This window comes from Dermacentor variabilis, chromosome 3 (assembly GCF_050947875.1).
Source record: "Dermacentor variabilis isolate Ectoservices chromosome 3, ASM5094787v1, whole genome shotgun sequence".
Taxonomy (NCBI): domain Eukaryota; kingdom Metazoa; phylum Arthropoda; class Arachnida; order Ixodida; family Ixodidae; genus Dermacentor; species Dermacentor variabilis.
The window spans coordinates 9,614,834-9,632,108 of record NC_134570.1 but is presented as its reverse complement, the minus strand read 5'-3'; the positions used below and the strand labels follow the sequence as shown (position 1 = coordinate 9,632,108).

The window sequence follows — 17,275 nt, the reverse complement described above, 5'->3', positions numbered from 1 at the left end:
CGCCCCGTTCCATAGGGGACGCTCATAACATCCATCCATCCATCCGGAGGCACACGAGCATCCACCAATGGGCGCGCGCTCTGGACAAACGTCATGAGCCAGACGGCCGGTGACTGCCCCGGTGACATGCGTCTCCCCGCAGGCCGGCTGAGGCCGGTGAACAATAGAAGGCAACATCCACGTGACCCTGCGTTCCCGGATGTTGGTTCCCTAAGTTGGTTTCCAACTGTCCCTATGGGGCCACCGAATACCTAGTGTGTCACGTGATTGGGGAGGTTTCTTCTCTGTATTGCTGTAGTGAGTGCAATGACACAGAAACCACGTGCTTCCAAACGCCGCCTACTCCGCTTCGGAATGGCGCGCGTCTGTGATCGAGCTGCCATCGGCGATGACGATCGTCGCTGCGAATTTTGCAGCAAACTATTCATACAGAGGAAGAACATGCTGCAACACATCAGGAACGTTCATAAAATGGCCGTGGATGTCAAGAAATTGATGAAATGCGACGTATGTGGCACTTCCCTGCCTACAATGGAGAAGTATTCGGTGCACCAGATCGCTGCGCACAACTGACGTGCAAGGCTGACGTGCACCTGGTGTTCCGGAACAGTAAGGGTGAGGAACAGTTTTATTAAATTTATTCTCAGTCATCGTGAGCAAATGACGTTTAAACGCAATATTATATCTTGGACTTTTTTTTAATTTCTTGTTGCGCAGTGTGCTTCCAAAAAGGCAGTTGTTTATGCTTTGCGGGCCTTTGTTTTCTCTTTCTCCATCTGTTTCGCGAAGAGCAGCTTTTGCGCAGGTGCCTAATTTATTTCCTTGGGGTATTTTGAAGTTTGTGTCCTCGTTAAATATAATTTGTTTGTTTATCCATCTATAGTATAGTCATGTGTGCGCGCTCCCAGCGATGCGCTACATGACATACGTTTGGCATTGTCTGCTATCCTGCACAGCAACTGGAGTGAAATTTGACGTTTGTACATCTTATTTTTTTTAAGCGACAGGAGTAAGCTGTTCTGCGTTCTGACGTTGCTCTGTGCCACATGCGTGCGTGGCTTAGTCTTCGCCTCAGTGCACGTTGCAATGCGGCAGAGACGCAGAACCGGGACCATACATGAATTTGCGGATGTCGCCGGGATGGTTTCCCAGCGTATTGTGGGCAAGCTCTTTAGCAGTACATTTCATAGAATAGAGCGAAATGTGACGCTCGCGCAACCCCCCCCCCCTTTTTTTTTTACTTAAACAAGAGGAGGAATTTGCTCTGCGTTCTGACGTTGCTCTGCGCTACTTGCGTGCGTGGTGTAGTCTTCGCCTCAGTGCAGGCCGCAATAGGTCCGAATGCAGGCCGACGTAGGTCCAGGACCACACTTGCAATTGCGGCTGTCAGCGGCTTGGTCTCCCGGCGTACTTTGGGAAAATTCTTTAGTAGTACCACAGTCCTTCAATTGAAGGACTCTGGTTGTAGATTTCATAAGGTAGAGCGAAATTTGACGCACGCGCAATCCTTTTTTCTTTAAGAAGAGTGTGTTAGGAGAGGCTACTTGGTAAGACATCTTTTTGTGAACGTAAACTGCGCTTGGGAAAAGACACCAATGTACAAGAAGACAGGAAGAACGCAGACTAGCAACTGGTTTATTGAAATGGCACATAATGCTGCCTCTTCGAACCAGGCGCATGCCCAAGCCAGATCATAACCGCGTGACGATGGAACACTCCCTCGCCAAGCCCCTATGTACAGTAAAAAATCAAGCTCTTCTTGAAAAGCAGGAGCTTTTCAAGAAGAAACTGAGGGAAGGGATTCACACTGTTCTGGGGCGTAGCTTGCACCACGTGCTCTCAGTTCGTCTTTGTCTTATTGTAACAGCATTGCTGTGAATGTACAGTCTTATTCAATATTGAGGAAGGAGTGAGCATAGATCATGCTTAAGTTTCATATTTGTTTCTTATTAAAACAAAACTAATATGATAAATTTTTTGAAGTTATGGTGCACCGCATTTGAAATTCAATTTCAACAGAAACTTAAGCAATATCAAGGATGACCTCATGACACGGTCGAATTGAAGGTGAGGGAGTAAAATAAATGCTACATTAGCCCATGTCCAAGACCTTCAATGTGATTATTTTTGTTTGTATCTCTCTCCACAAGGTACTTGTCACTATCTAATGTTATTTTGTGCGTTTATTACAGAATTTCATGAATGGAAAGCAGAAGAAGAGAGTAGCCAGAACTGCTGGGTCATTTTGCCCACGGGCTCCGAAAAGCTGGCCAGTGGAGGGACAAGGATCCACTATCACTGTAATAGATCAGGCGAGGCAAGGAAAAAGGAAGGTCATAGTGACCGTCGGGAGAAAAGTCAGGGGAGCTGTAGGTCTGGTAAGATATGTCTTTCATTTATTACCGTCACAATGGACAATACTCAGAGTCCGACACCTGAAGGCACCACCATAAAAGTCAGGTATCAAAGAAACCATTACGGTCATAAGCCAGAAATTCAGCACTTGAGAATGAGCGACAAGGAAAAGGCCAGCGTAGCAGAGAACCTAGAAAGGGGTGTGCCCATGAAAACCATTCTAAAGCGAGTAAGAACATCTGTGGCATCCAAGCTGAGGCCAGTGCACTTGGCAGAGTGCTCAACCCTGCATAACATCAAACAGCAGTTTAACATTGCTGCTCCATAACATTGTCACACTAATGACGCTATCAGTGTAGACACGTGGGTGCTTGTGATGAAAGAAAAAGGTGAAACACTTGTCCGCCTGTACAAGGCACAAGGTGCAGTCGACCCAAGTGGTACATTTCCTTCAGCAGACTTTGCTCTTGTTCTGATGACAGAGCCTCAGAAGGAGCTACTAGAAAAATTGGGCCCTGCAGGTACTGTATGTCTTGAATCCACACATGGAACTACAGAGTACCAGTTTGAGCTGACCACTCTTCTGGTGCTAGATAAAGTAGGATCAGGTGTAGCTATAGCTTATTTCATCTGCAATCGGATGAACGAGCAAACTTTGACAGCATTCTTCAAATATCTGGAGTCAGCCATGGCCAAAAAAGTGGCTGCTAAGACATTGATATCTGATGATGCGTCACAATTCTACAAAGCATGGTCCATGGTCATGGGTGCTGCACAACAGAAACTTCTCTGTGCCTGGCATGTGGATAACAATTGGCGTAAGAAGATACTCGAGTGTGTAGAGAAACAGCTAAGGCCACATGTTTACCATAGTGTGTGGCTACTCTTAGAGTTCCTCGCAGAAAAGGCATTTGAAGATTATTTTAAGCAATTCCTTTCTAGTGAGGAAGAAAAACTGAGGGACTTCCTGAAGTACTTCAATGACCACTATGCAGTTAGGCCGCAAGAGTGGGCCTATTGCTTTAGGACTAGAGCAGCTGTCAACACTAACATGCACGTTGAGAGCAAGCACAGGACGTTAAAGCATACTATGCTGGAGAGAAAACAGAATAAGCATGGTGACAAACTAATTTCTGCCCTCATGGACTTGACAAATCATTTTTTAATGAAAAGGGCTATCCAGATGATGAAAGGCGCAAAGGGTAAGAAGCTGAGCAGAATTCAGAAGAACTACAGGTCTGGCAGTGAAATGGCAGCTTGTGCCAAATTAAATGAAGATGGCATATGGACTGTGCCATCTCAGTCTATTAAAGGGCTCTCATATAAAGTGTCAAAAGTGGGAGATGGTGCTTGCTGTCCTTTGAGGTGCAAGGAATGCGCAGTGTGTGTGCATACTTATATGTGCACTTGCTATGACCATCTTATACACTTTACAGTGTGCAAGCACATTCACTTTGTGGTCAACGCTAATCCAACTAGCAGCAACAAGGCCCATGAGAGCTCACCCGAAGAAGCATGTGAGGCAAGTCGGGCATTGCACATTGTACAGAGTATAACAAAGCTGGAAGCAGCCAAAGCAGTGTCCAGCTCAGCACTCTTAAGAGCAAAAATGGACTCAGTCAGACAGGCAATATCAGATGGTGAAGTCTCTGAGGGTGTGGCTGAGAAGGCAAACAATTTGTTTGAGCCAGTTTTCATGCTTGTTGAAAGTGAAAGTGACCCAAAAAGAAAGATGCCAGACCATTCAAATAAACCAGCCAACAAAAAAGTTGTGCACCTGTTAAGGTTTCACTCTACAAAAAATACGCGCATTTCGGCCGACGTACCGATTCTCCAGACCACGCCACAAGGCTGAATATGCAAGCAAAACCCTAGATTGTGGCAGCCATCATCTAGCCTTTCAAGGCCCACTGAAGCTCAAAGGAAGTCCTTAAATAACAGCTTAGGGACAGCAACATAGAAACTGAAGAGATAACCACGTCAGCAGGGCACGATTACTGGTAACAAGCCTCCAGTGCAGTTAGGAAGAGCGAAGTGGTGCAGTAGTGCTGTGCTGTCGTGCCTTATTGAAGCAGGTTGAGGGCTCGCATGTTAACAAATCATGACATGTGGTCTCTGATGATTAGCCCGTCTGTTTTTGTCTGTGGTGTGCAGCCATATGTCACAGCTGGATGGTATGTGTGTTAGAGCACGAGAGAGGCCACCATGCTTGTTGTATGAGCTGCTGGTAAGTGTTCTGTGAAAATAGGTACAAACCCAGTGGTCATCTCTGGTATGTGGCAGCTGTTGGATGGTAGTGTGTTAGAGCACGCCTCCATGCTTGTCATATGAACCGCTGGTAAGTATGTCTGTACATAGATGTAAGGAAGTGCATTGGATGGTGTGTAGTGCTTCAGTGTGCAAAAGCCTCCAATGTGTTTTGCTACTTATAAATTTGTGTAAACACTCAGTAGCGCAGTAGTTATGATGTTGCATTGCTGAGCTCGAGCTTGCGGGTTCAATCCCAGCAAAGGTGGCTGCATTTCAGTGGTGGTGAAATGAAAAAAAAAAAAGTGTGTAGTTGAATTTAAGTGCACATCACAAAACCCAAGGTGGTCAAAAATAATACTGAGTCCCGCACTGTGGCATGCCTCATAATTCGATCTAGATTTTGTGTTCCATGTGATGTTCTTATTGCCCATTTGAATAAACTTTTATTTTTCAGATTACCAAAATAGAGGGCATATGCAATGGTATTGTGTGCAGTCTGGATAAGTTGCTCTGTTCATGAGCACTCAATTAAAACTTCTGCATATTTAGCTGCAGCCGACAGTGTCATAATGATTGTAAAGACTATGCAGAAAGCTTTAGGCCACCCTACATATCAGATCAGTTTAATATTGCATCCCTTATGGTGCATCTCTTACTTGAGTAGGCATAATAACAATTGGCAATGCTTCCTTACACATTTAATATTTTTCTTTCTTTCTTTTGGAAGAGTAACCTTGGAAGAATAATCTACAACAGTGCTCCTACCTTCTCTATCCCCATTTCTTTTCTACACTTCAACTTCATTCTACGCACTATCTTATTCTCCTCTTCATCCTACATTGAGGGTGTGGGAAAGTGAGCTAAAGGTGCATAAAGATTGCTGTGCCGAATTTAATTGCGGCACTGACGAAGACAAATCTTTGTCAAAAGGTTCACTCCAGCTACATTCTCCCTCCAAACACTGTTTATCACTTCAAGCCTTCATATTCCTGTGAGCTTTTGTCTTGTTTAACAGTTGTAACAGTCATACTATTTATTACTATCAATAGCCAGCATACATTTAGCACTGCAAAGGGCTGTTTAGAAGACGTGCGAGTTTCTACTTCCCTTATGATAAATACTCCAGACATTCAGTCTCTATTTTCTGAAAATCTTTCAAACATTGCCAGTGATGACCACCATATGGGTTAATGTCGGCATGGGACTGAGGCTTTCCCGCAAAAAGAACAGTTATGTTTTGCTCATATCATGTGACTGGCAGTTTCTGCTGTAATTTTTGCACTTGTCAACTGCACTGTGAAGAGTTCATTTCTGTGAATATGTGCTGGCCTGATTCTTCTTGTTCACGCATTTCAGATCTTGTACTATGAGATGAGGAGGTGTAAAATAAAAACACCGTGTAGATTTCACAATGCCTTTAAGAAACCACGCAAAGCTTGGAGATGAAGCATTACATGCAACTTGAACCAAGTGTCTGGACACAGTGAGTGAAAGTTGTTTTGTCATGAGCGAGGGTGTCGGTGTTACTTGTAACTACTTTAAATAAAAGTTTGTTTCAAAACAGTGGCTCAACTCTGTGTTCCCCCGGTAAAAAACAAAACCATTGGGATTTCCAATTCGCTTTTTAAACATAATTGACCTATATGAATAAAAAAAAAACTTGAGGAATCAAGATATAAGCTTACCATACCATGGAAACACTTGAAACTCCTTTTGAGAAGCTTACTCATACACGAACACACTATAGCAATTATTTTCAATCATATACTCACAATTTGCCGCGTCACCACGTCAAGTTTCAAGGCAGATTTTTTTTAGACTCGAAGCTATATGCTTAATTCTATCCATTGTTTACTGCATTGCATTTGATTTTCTATAACAAATAAAATTGAATTCTCCATTGATTGCGCCGACGCTCACGTTATAATTGCATGCTATTATTATTGACTAGTCATATATATTCTTGGGGGGTGGGGGGCTGCACTGGTGGCGTTCTACGAATTTGCGCCGCGTGTTTGTGCGGGTAAGCTTAAGCGCAAAATTTTTTTAGCGCGTTATGAAAACAATGCACTGCGGGTATTTTAATTAATGCAACGAGCTGTATGAAATATCGGTCAAGGGGTTGGAAACGTCGTTATAGAGAATCCCGACGATTTTCTTTTGCGTGTGTGTATTTGGAGTTGATGCAGTTTTCTTTATTTATTTTGGCTACATTGCGCCAATTGCGCTTCCATAGAATAAGGAAACGCGCTTCCACGCGCTTGCCGACTCGATCGCAAGGGGACAGCCTGATCAACATCAATATCAGCAGCAATGGCGGATTTGCGCTTGCCATGGCGCTTGCAAAGTTTTCAATAGTTTTCGCCTTTTAAGTGATGCGTTTGCTATTTTAACGTGTGGAGGTTCATTGTACGTCTGTTTTTTCAAGTTTGGCATGTGTTTTAACACGTGTGAAGGTGTAGTCTTTTCTTCTTCAGCGGATATTTGTACAAGACCCTGTTCACCGTCTATCAGGTAAGATGTGTACGTATGCTACACGCAATCGTAGTGCTTCACTAAGCCACAGTGCACTACAAAGTTAAGCATGAGCGGTACACAAAATTCACAAGTTCTTAGTATTGTCAAGAACAACCATTGCTTGGTGAAGTTCTCACAGGCGTTGTAGAAGTTGTTGGGCGCGGCAGTGCTGAACGTAGCGTTAGCGGCTTAAATCGTGTTTTTTACTAGTAACAACGTGTCACTATTTCATATTATTGGCGGCGTCTCCAGGACACCAAATCGATAACGGGGACACCAGAGCTAGAACGCGGACTGGTCCATGGGTTGGGGCTCGCCGAGGCCTGCGCGTGCTAGTAGTATATCTATGATGTCTGTAGGCTGTGTGTAAGTCGTACTTTCCGAATTTTCTGACGCATTTTAAGATCAGCTGTCCGCTTTCACGGACAAGGCTGGAGTCAGGGTGGTCCGTGAGTTGGAGCAACATAACCTGCTTCCAGTTTAGGACCGCCCTGCTTCCAGTTATGATCCCTCCGCTGCCCCTTAGGTACCCTGCCGCCTCCTTGATTATATTCTAATGCTCTCCTGAGGCCTCTGTTTGCCGGTTACATGTGCCCTCCTGGAGCAGTACTCACTACAACACCAGTCAGAACCTTGCCCATTGGTTTACCTATGTGTGGCCGCAAATATCTGAAACTTAATGCCAGTGCAACAGGTTTGTTGGCAAGGGTGTCAGATCGTTGCTCTGTGTTGAATCGGCCTTTTCTCAATTCTTAAGAATTTAATTGGAATGCACCTGACCAGTGCTGCTCTGTGGTGCTTGCCACCAGTCCCTTGGACAGGGAAGACATATGAGAATCCCTGTGCATACACTTTATATGCAGTGGTGTGACCGCTTCCTTTGGGAAACTACCACGTTAGCGATATTGTGAGCGCAATGTGACTTTCCTTCATCTTCCTCATCCGTACGTAGTGTGTGTCGCTTCTTCCTCGCCATAGCTCTAGCTCGGCAAGAATAAAGCGGTTCCTTAGAAGTGGTGGAGGTGCTGGGGTTCTGCATACCAAGGACGTATAAGGTAACAGTGTTTGCGCCTTTAATATGTCGCATTCGATCATTTTGAGACGTGGTGGTGTTCATGCGTCAGCACAGTGCAAGGACATCCACAATGTAAGAGGTACATGATTCTCGAATTGTATACTCTCTCTGGGCTTTTCTCGCGACCTCAGCACAAGTAGTGGGAGCATCAAAAAACTGACAAAGCTGGTGCATGAATGTTGCCCAGTCAAAAAGATCTGGCTCTTGGATCAAAGCCAATTTTTTTTTTACATTGTAGAGGCAGACGGGCATGCTGTGAAGTTTCTAAGAACTGTCCCACCATTGCTGACTCTGTTGTACATTTATCAAACCACTTGATTCTCACCAAGCTCAAGTTATGGTGACAAAGATGCGCCACGTGCTTTACAGTCACATATTGCTCTCGCAATTCATCTGTTATGCCAGTTTGCCGAAATGAGCATGCACAGCAGTGACGAATTCACTATGCATGCACAGGGATTTGCCTTTCCTGTCCTATGGGCTGTTGGCAGGTACGCTCGTCAGGTACACCTCAGGTTTCAGTATGTTTGTATTCGGTTGCATGAATATGGAGGGAGTGTGTTCGCTGTAATCAGTACTACACATTTTGCTAATGTAGGCTTGAGTGGCTTTCCCATGACTCCACTAAATAGTCGGAATACTTCCATGTATGATAGAATGATGAGCATTTTAACCTCCAGACATGCAGCAGTCTTTACACCACTGCAAGGCAGAAGCAGCCTTCTCACCATGTTCACGCTCAAATAAATCTCGTTAAGGCATTTTATGGGCCCGCCAAACCGCCTGCACCACCTGAATGATGTCACTTGTTGTTGCACCTGGCTGTTCATTTCATTTGGCATCCTCTGTTCGCACATATTCGTTTCCAATAATTCAGGAAAATTGCAGGGCTGGTTTGCAATCTTTCCTGTTTTCTTTATTTTTCTTTATGGCCTTGTAAAACTGAGAAACGATAATGAAAAAAAGAAACAAAGGCTGCCTTCCTGTTCACCAGTGAAAGTATTGTTGCTTAGAAAGAGGCGCAGAAAAAGATGTATATGCATGCCGGACAGCCTGCACAAGGTTTTATCTTTGTCTCTTCAAACATGGCGTACCTGCTTGGGGTCAGTGGAATCGCTGTTCTGTAGCATTACTCTGGGCAGCGGAAGCGCTGTCCCAGAGCTCTAAAGAGAGTCATCGGAAACACAGTGCTAAACCTTCATCCTTGAAATGTGAAGGACGTCACTGGACAGGACGAGAGATGACAAGGTGAGTCTGATTGGGGCAATGTTGTGGTGATGGGTGCCACCTGGTTGAGCGCACAGTATGGTCCCCTGTCCTGAGAAAAGCTTTTCTGGGAGCCCTACACAGTGGAAAGGGGACCAGAGAAGTACAAGCGCACCAGGGGAGAAATGAAAGTCGCATTGTGAAGCATGGTACTGTCATTTCTGGTTGCTTCATGACGCAGTAATGATAGTCGCAGCACAATATCTTCAATTTATTCTGGCAACTCACGATATGCAAGTGAATGCTGCTCACTCTGATCATGTGGCTGCGTTTCAGTGCTTGGATATCTAAGGCCACGTTGCAAAATGCACAAGAGATTTATCGACTTCGTATACACAGAAAATACAAGAACAGTTCTAATAGCACTGAAAAGACAGAGCATTCATGGCGTCGTTCAAGCTCAGTGTCCTTGAGCGTGCGCAAGAACTAGTCTAACTGATGTTATGACTGGCCTGTGTGGTCAACGATTTGTGTCGCGGCGCCAAAGCAACAGTGAAAGGCTGGACCTTTTAAATACGCCGAGCCGCCTGCAACCGTTGGAAAACGCCTAGGAGGCCCTAATAGCAAAAAGACCTTATCATTTGTACAGGCATTTTCACCTTCTTACCCACGGCTTGCACAACACCCTGATGTCTGCGTAGTCTCCACAGTGCTGTCTCCCTTCAGCAAGTGGGACGGTTAAGCTTCGTGTGTGCATTCGCTCTTTCTCTTCGTCCTCGACAGAGAAGGTGCCAGCGTTCTGTGTGTGTGTGTGTGTGTGTGTGTGTGTGTGTGTGTGTGTGTGTGTGTGTGTGTGTGTGTGTGTGTGTGTGTGTGCACGCACGTCAGTGCCTTTCCTTCTGCTGAGCCAGTGGGGGTTAGAAAATTTGTTGAACACTTCCATGTATCGAGCGGTGGCCGCCAGCGTAGAAAGTGTTTTCTCTCTCCTTCTTTTGAGCAAGGGTATTCCAAACACTATAAAGGACGTCTTCGCCAATGGAATTGAGCCTTCAGTTTTTGATCAAACTAGCATGTCTGTCGCTCTCCATCGGGAAACTTGCAGAGTTGACCACTCCGTAACAATGTGAAGTAAACATTCATTGTTACTCGTTGCCTTGTTGCCGTATCTCCTGCCTGGCCCCCTGAGGACTCGCGAGCCGCTGCAAAATGCAGTCAGCGGCACGATCCTGAGCACCTGGGTGCACAGTTTGTAAGAATTGGTGCCAGCGGTTCGATCCGACAACCGATGGTAAGCTCCAGACCACCAAGCCCACGCTACTTCCACAGTCTTGGGTTTCCATCTTTAATACGGAGCAGCAGCAAAAAAAGAATTGACAGCTGTGAATAAGGTATGCGGATGTGGGCTGCTTCCCTTGAACTTCCTGAAGGCAAATGCCTTCAGGAAGTTCAGTCGCACTTTGTTATTTGAAAAGGCGTCTCACCAAGATTAGAAGTTGCAAACCGACAAGTGCAATGCATAGATCACACACTAACAATCCTGTCTCCAAATTATCAAAATGATGCACAGTGGGAAAACAGCTGAAATTTTAAACAAATGCCATCATGGTCGCAACGAAGCCCTGCTTCAGCCAGAGTCAAGGTTACATGCACAAATGTCTCTATGTAAAACGTGCTGCCTGCAATATCACCAACCATGGCACGTGACTTTCGTAAGCCAAACAATGTTAAATGCCATCCCTGGATGTGTGCCCCACAGCAAAAAAGGAAGAGAAGAAAAAAAGGAAAGAAAAGACAGGGCTTGTCATGCGAGTGTGACGTGAACCCTTGGCTCCGTCATGGGGGAAGATGAAGAAGGAAGATCACTTGGAGGCAAAGGGGTTGAGTGCTGTTGCTTTTAGCACTCGCCTCCTGGCAGCGTGAAAATGCAACATTTCAATTTCTTCCATTTCCTTTAATAATGAACTAATTAGAAATATTTGTTTGAGAAAATGCTCCCTTGACGGCTTCCAACGTACCAATGTATCTATAACTAATATTTGCCATGGTGCTTAATGAGAGGGGCTTTTTCAGCCCAAATTAGATCCTGCAGACTATAGTACTGTATGGAAAATATGGTACATGGAACTGTAAAATTTAATTTTCCACAGCAATTTCTACCTGTGCAGTTGGAGTTGGCTTTGTCACAGCATAGATGTGAGGACCGTGAAACAACCTTTATTCCCTAAAGATCCTGTCCTGTAGTATATTTGAGCATTTACATAAAGGCATGGAGACCCTCAGTGTGTTGCAAACTAAGTGGCGGCATATAGGTGGTGTGTGCTGCCTGTAGGGATGCCACTGTAAGCCATCTATGTATTGGCGGATTTCTGAATTGTGGATGGGAGAAGGCTCATGGCTGTTCTGCCTTTGCACCAAGCACTGCAGAGCACAGTGCTGCAATTTTCTCTTTGTGCAGTTGGAAGAAAATTATTCCTGCAGTGGCAGCGACTACACAGAAAATGTACCCTACAAGAGTGGACAGAGTTTCAACGTGACTGTGGTTTGAAATGGTCCGGCCCCTGTGTATACAAGCACCGATTTTCCCAGACAAGTGTGACAGTGCCTGGCTTTGAATGCAGTGTGCTGCTTCATAAATATTGCAGTTGCCCAGCGCTAAGCTGCCTGGATTATGTGGTTGCCATAATGACTTCTCTGTACCTGTGGGACAAATATTTGCACTCAAAATAGCGACAGAAGCCATGCATTTCCTGCTGACATAGAATTAGGTTCCACAATGTCATCTGATGCATACACATGCTGTGGTGTGGTTGGTGTGGCCATGCTCTTTTTTCCTCCCTTCAAATATGCTGGTGAACTGCCACTAGTTACAGATGTCTGCAAGGAGTGCGCACTGTGTGAGTGCTGCACATGAATTGAAATTACGACCACCACAGTGATGATAAAGAACACATTGAAAAGTAATCTGACAACACTTAAGACTGTCTACAAGTTTTCTGTGAGAGATTTCCTCAGGGTTGACAAAAACCATCTTAGGGATCATTTAATGGGGTGTTACCGCCCACATTATGAGGTGAAAGAAAAGGAAGCCATTAGGATTTCTCTGGTGGTGCAAGGTGCTCTAATAGATGGCTTTGAATTGCAATAGACATAAATATTATCATTCTATCTGTCTGGGCACAACTTCTTCGCCAACCTCTCTGTCATCTCTGTAGCACATTAATCTGGGATAGTAACTCACTCTGACGCAGGAGATGAAAGTGCATGCCAGGCATGCTGACCACACTGACTTGGAGAGTGCCACTTTCTTAAATGTGGCAAAAGTCTGTGTTTTGGGCGAAATAAGAGCTCATAGGCAATTTTCATCTGTGATAAACAGAAATAAGTGCTGCCAGTGGTCAGACATCATTGAGGTCGAGCTTCTCAAGCAAGTGGATGCCATCGAGAACACCAAAAAAGCCAGTGATAGCCATTGTGAAGCAGATTCAGATGGTAAGGTCCAGCCGGGGTTTCTCTGCACAAGGTCACCAAGTGGAATTCCTAAGTAACGGATATTTTTTCTCCTAAACTGCTACCCTAGAGTGGCCGGAACATGCACCGTTCGATCCAAGCATGCAGCTGTTATCAAAGTTTAGTTTAGTCAATTATTGAAGCTTAAGATGGTTTTAATGAATGTACATTAGGAAACAATTGTAAAAGAATGTAAAAAAATTTGAACTGTGTTGACTCTTTGGTGGCATACTGTTGCTAATCCTGAAGTTACGTCCTCAAATGACTTGTGCTCCAGGTATTTGAGCAAAACTATGGGTGTGGAAATATGAATTTTTCAATTTCAAAGCTAATTTGAATAATGAAACCTTAGTGCGAAGCGAATATTTTTCGAATATGAATACTACTGGTATTGCAAAAATCCATTTTTTTTCACCAACCAGAGGTGCAAAATAGTTTACTGCATAGCAAATAATGTACAGGGATATTATGCTTCGTGGTTAACAAAATTCTCTAATACAACACTTTTGTTTGACAATGTCATAACTGTAGTTACTTAATGTTTCATGAAGCAAGGACAACAGCTCAACATGTTCAAAGAGCAGTGACACCTAGTGCATGTCACCATCGATTCAGACATCGAAAAGAGCTGCTTAGAGTGTCTGGTATCAACAGGTCGCTCTTCACAAGCCGAGCCAACAGTGGGCACCACGCTTACACCATCACTCAAACGGATCTTCTTTTTGGCCCAAAATTTCATCATGCAAATATCTTTGAACCTGCGATTGTGGCAGTGAAAATTTCTGCCACGAGTGAAAATTTCTGCTGGGTGATAAGCTAATCAGTCTTTCCGCAGTGCTGATGTGGAAGTGGCCCGTTCAGAAGCTTTTGTTGTTGAACGCATACTTGGGTTCCTTGGTGTTGAAATTATCCTTCCTTTCTCTAAATCAAAGGGCGAGATCTTGCATTCTGAATGTTTGCTTGCGCTCTCATTATTCGCCTTCACCGTGCTTTCGTCAGCGGTCGTCTGCTTGGTGAAGCGGGAGCGCCTATTGAACACTGCCTAGTCACTGATGTAGAAGGTGAAGCAAACAGTCAGAAAGCTAGAAGCTTGCGCAATCTTATCCCAGGTTTTCAATCCAGTTTGACATTGAAGCATCCTGGTAGTATTAAAGTACTTGAGAATGAGGTTCCAGAAGCATTGCCAAGTTTGCCACTTGGTGAAATTTGTAGTTTGGAAACAATTTAGGCTCTTAGCGAGATTAGCAGTGAACAGAGGTTTTCACATGGCGATTGGTGTTGTCCAAATGCATGAAGAGGTCACAGTACGAGTACTTCAGCTGATAGTGTCGGGTAACCATAAGCACCAGCAGGGGCCCTGTGACAGTGTCCCCTTTAACTTCAGATATGCTTCGCCGCATAACACGACTCTGCTGCTGTGAAGGTGACTTAAACCGACAACAGCCGAGAAGGTGCAAATAGCACTGCGCCGCCTGGTTCTTGCTGTTGGCCTTTTCTTCTTTTCACAGTGTCCTTACTGTAAGTGCACTCCAGAATTACAATGCAGGAATATGCATGTGTGCACAAGCTTTCATTCAAGAGTAACTCATGACCATAAGTTACGTCATCATGGTTTCGTACCATGTCACGGCATCATAAGCGAGACATAATAAAGGGGGCCTCAAAGGCTGCGGGAGAGACTAATCTTTTGTGCGAGATTGTGCTATCCTTGCTGCACGCAGTGCAATATTATGACTCTCATGTCTATGGTGGCATTGTCGATTATGAATGTTTCCTTACTGCGTTAAAAAAATGTGTAGTGCATCTTTCAGATAATAATGGCATTATAGCTTCAGAGTTGTTCAAGTTTGGGGTACTTGTTCACTAAAAGTACACTATTAGAAAAGCTTTAGAATGTCTAGGTCATAATTGCATTTGAAGAACTGTAAGTCTTCCTACACATAGCAATTGGTAGCTTACTGTACGATGTTGAAGGTGGTTTTTATTCATAGGCCCTACGCAGAGAGCAGCAACACAATGCCTGGCATGTGACCAGGGTTCGTAACAGTGTTTGCATTTCCAGTGCTCGTAACTGATTCCAGTCTTAATGCATAAATTTGCTTTATGAATTCTTTGTAGACAGAAGGTGCTTGAATATTGGTTGCATGAAATGCTCCAATGCACACTGTTACGTGCAGGGTGTCTTTTATTACCATACAGATTTTCTTGTTTTAAAGTTATGAGCGCGGCAAATGTGGCATTCTTGCAGAGGAATTCCTCTATTTTGGAACTCCACAAATTTGGAGGCAGTCACATTTTAATGCACTCTCATTTCTTACAAATCTTGAAAGTTGCACCTAATTCAAGATATTCATCATTGAATTTTACTGGTAAATCGAGGCAATATTGGAACAGAAAAGAAAAGAAGGCGCAGAAAAGAAGGTCCCGCTATCTCATCAGATGGAAACATCTTGGCCAGTCATTGTAGCTGCTGATACGACACACTCTGCCTGGCAAGCATGTGCGTCAGTGTGCCATGTCAGGCTATCATTTAAGCTTTGTCCCACACTTCTTGACAGGGCACTGCCGCCTGATGTGGAGGAGGATGCACCAAGTTTTGATTGTACTCAATTGAGCGCGATAATCAATATTTCAGAATAAGTGCAATTTTCGAGATTTAGAAAAAGAAAGGGTGTGCGTTCACATGCGACTGCCTCCAAATATGCCATTTAGAAGGCTGCCGCCAAGTTACTAATAAAAAAGTGACTGAATTTTTCAAAATTAATTTTCTGAAACTCGCATTAGCAGCAAAGTGTGTCCAACTCACCTAGAAACTCCTTTGCAAAAACGCCGGGCTCTCCGTGCTCAAAACTTTTTGCTAAATATCAGCATGGTTAAAAAAAAAACTAGATATGCATAATTGTTAATGTATGAAAATCGTACACTATTACTTTTCAAAATTTTTGTCCTTCTATGCAACACCAGAAAAATTGGAAATAGAAGCTTCAGGTGACCTATCTGATGTGCAAGTTGCATGGCCATATTATTGTTTTAATTTTTCGCTATCACCTTTTACTGTGATGTCGCCACTGCAGCAGCTCGATGGCTGTGGCTTTTCATTCCAGGTCACAAAGCTGCACCCAGGTAGAGGCAGAATTCAAAAACGCTTGTGTACTTAAGTATAGCTGCACATTACAGAAGCAGAGGCCCTCAAGATTTATCCATAGCCCTCGAGTTCCATATTTTTTATTGGGATTGAAGAGTAATGTTTGTGCTGTATCCCTCTATTTCAGACTAAATAATGTGCATGCAAAATTATATCTTCATTACTTTACACCATAGCACCAATATCTGTTGTGCGTTGATTTTCTGATGTCCTTGCATTTGCTATAGCAAGGATTTTTAAAAATCAGCCACAAAAGAAAAAAATTAATGGTCAAGGAACCAAGTGGTGTGTAGCAGCTCCCTTCTTTTTTTACTCGGCCGCAAGTTTTGCACTCGTGTGTTAGCAACACTGTTTCGCCAATTGTGTACTTCAAAAGAAGTGTTACCTTTCTGCTTTGGAACTTTGTGGTTTTGTTCTGCCAGCTGCTTGACCAAAACAAGCAAAATGTACTTTGGATATTCCACAAATTCATTCTGTATGCATTTGGTACAATAAAATTTGTTTCAAGAATGGACAAATGCAGTGATGGTTAATTGAAAACTGCAACATGCCGATTTTAGTTTCATGCTTCATTAATTTTCTCAGCCCCAAAGAAAGCATGCGAGGTTCGAAAATGTATCATGTGACAAAGTGCTGGCCTGCCATGACATTAGTGCACTCGGTCTAGAGAACTGATTAATGCTGCACATACATTGAACATGGTGGCCATGACCATCCCTCATGAATTGGCATTCCCTGCCTAAACCACCTCACCAACACAGCCCGTTAACAGCAAGAAAGCTGACGGGGCTTCCAAGAATTTCTATGCACTATTTATTAGTATCGCCCATTGCTTTGCTGACAATTGTCTTGCCAAAGTGGAAGCCGAATCGGTTGAGTTCAATCAGTTTTATTTACATACAACCTATTATAAAGTGGACCTTTCTTCGCCTCTTCAACTGTTCCCACAGCTGCTGCTGCCATCTTGCACGCCACATGGTAGGTGCATGAGAGGATTTTCCAAGGAACTCTGGAAAGCTGTAATCAGATTGTGGGCAAAGTTAAAAACTTAAATACAAAAAGGGTGTAGAGTATTGTAACCTTGTACATGTTGATCACACATGTTTCAGCTACAGCTGTAAGTGCCTTGTCTCATCAACCAAGCTACAGTTCTTGCAACGTTACACTTTGTGATACTCAGTATGAATTGATAAGACTAGCTGCTATTCTAGTGGTTGTGC

The 17,275-nt window shown here is 43.9% G+C and overlaps 1 protein-coding gene across 5 annotated transcripts; it reads left to right on the top strand.

The window, feature by feature from the left end:
• The first annotated feature begins 215 nt into the window (after positions 1 to 215).
• LOC142575128 (uncharacterized) lies at positions 216 to 16,573 on the top strand. 5 transcript variants are annotated; one of them, XM_075684155.1, is made up of 3 exons: positions 216 to 615; positions 2,193 to 2,378; positions 5,962 to 16,573. In XM_075684155.1, the coding sequence occupies exons 1-3, from the start codon at positions 501 to 503 to the stop codon at positions 5,973 to 5,975; spliced, it is 315 nt and encodes a 104-aa protein (XP_075540270.1). In that variant the 5' UTR covers positions 216 to 500; the 3' UTR covers positions 5,976 to 16,573. The 5 variants fall into 5 exon arrangements, 2 of the variants coding, with proteins under 2 accessions (XP_075540270.1, XP_075540269.1); XR_012826585.1 differs by having other exon boundaries at positions 224 to 615; positions 2,193 to 7,119; positions 11,859 to 16,573; XR_012826584.1 differs by having other exon boundaries at positions 224 to 615; positions 2,193 to 7,119; positions 11,820 to 16,573.
• Positions 16,574 to 17,275: the final 702 nt, after the last annotated feature.

Coding starts and splice junctions, on each gene's coding strand:
- LOC142575128 (XM_075684154.1), top strand. CDS start 2,732: ATGAAAGAAAAAGGTGAAACACTTGTCCGCCTGTACAAGGCACAAGGT.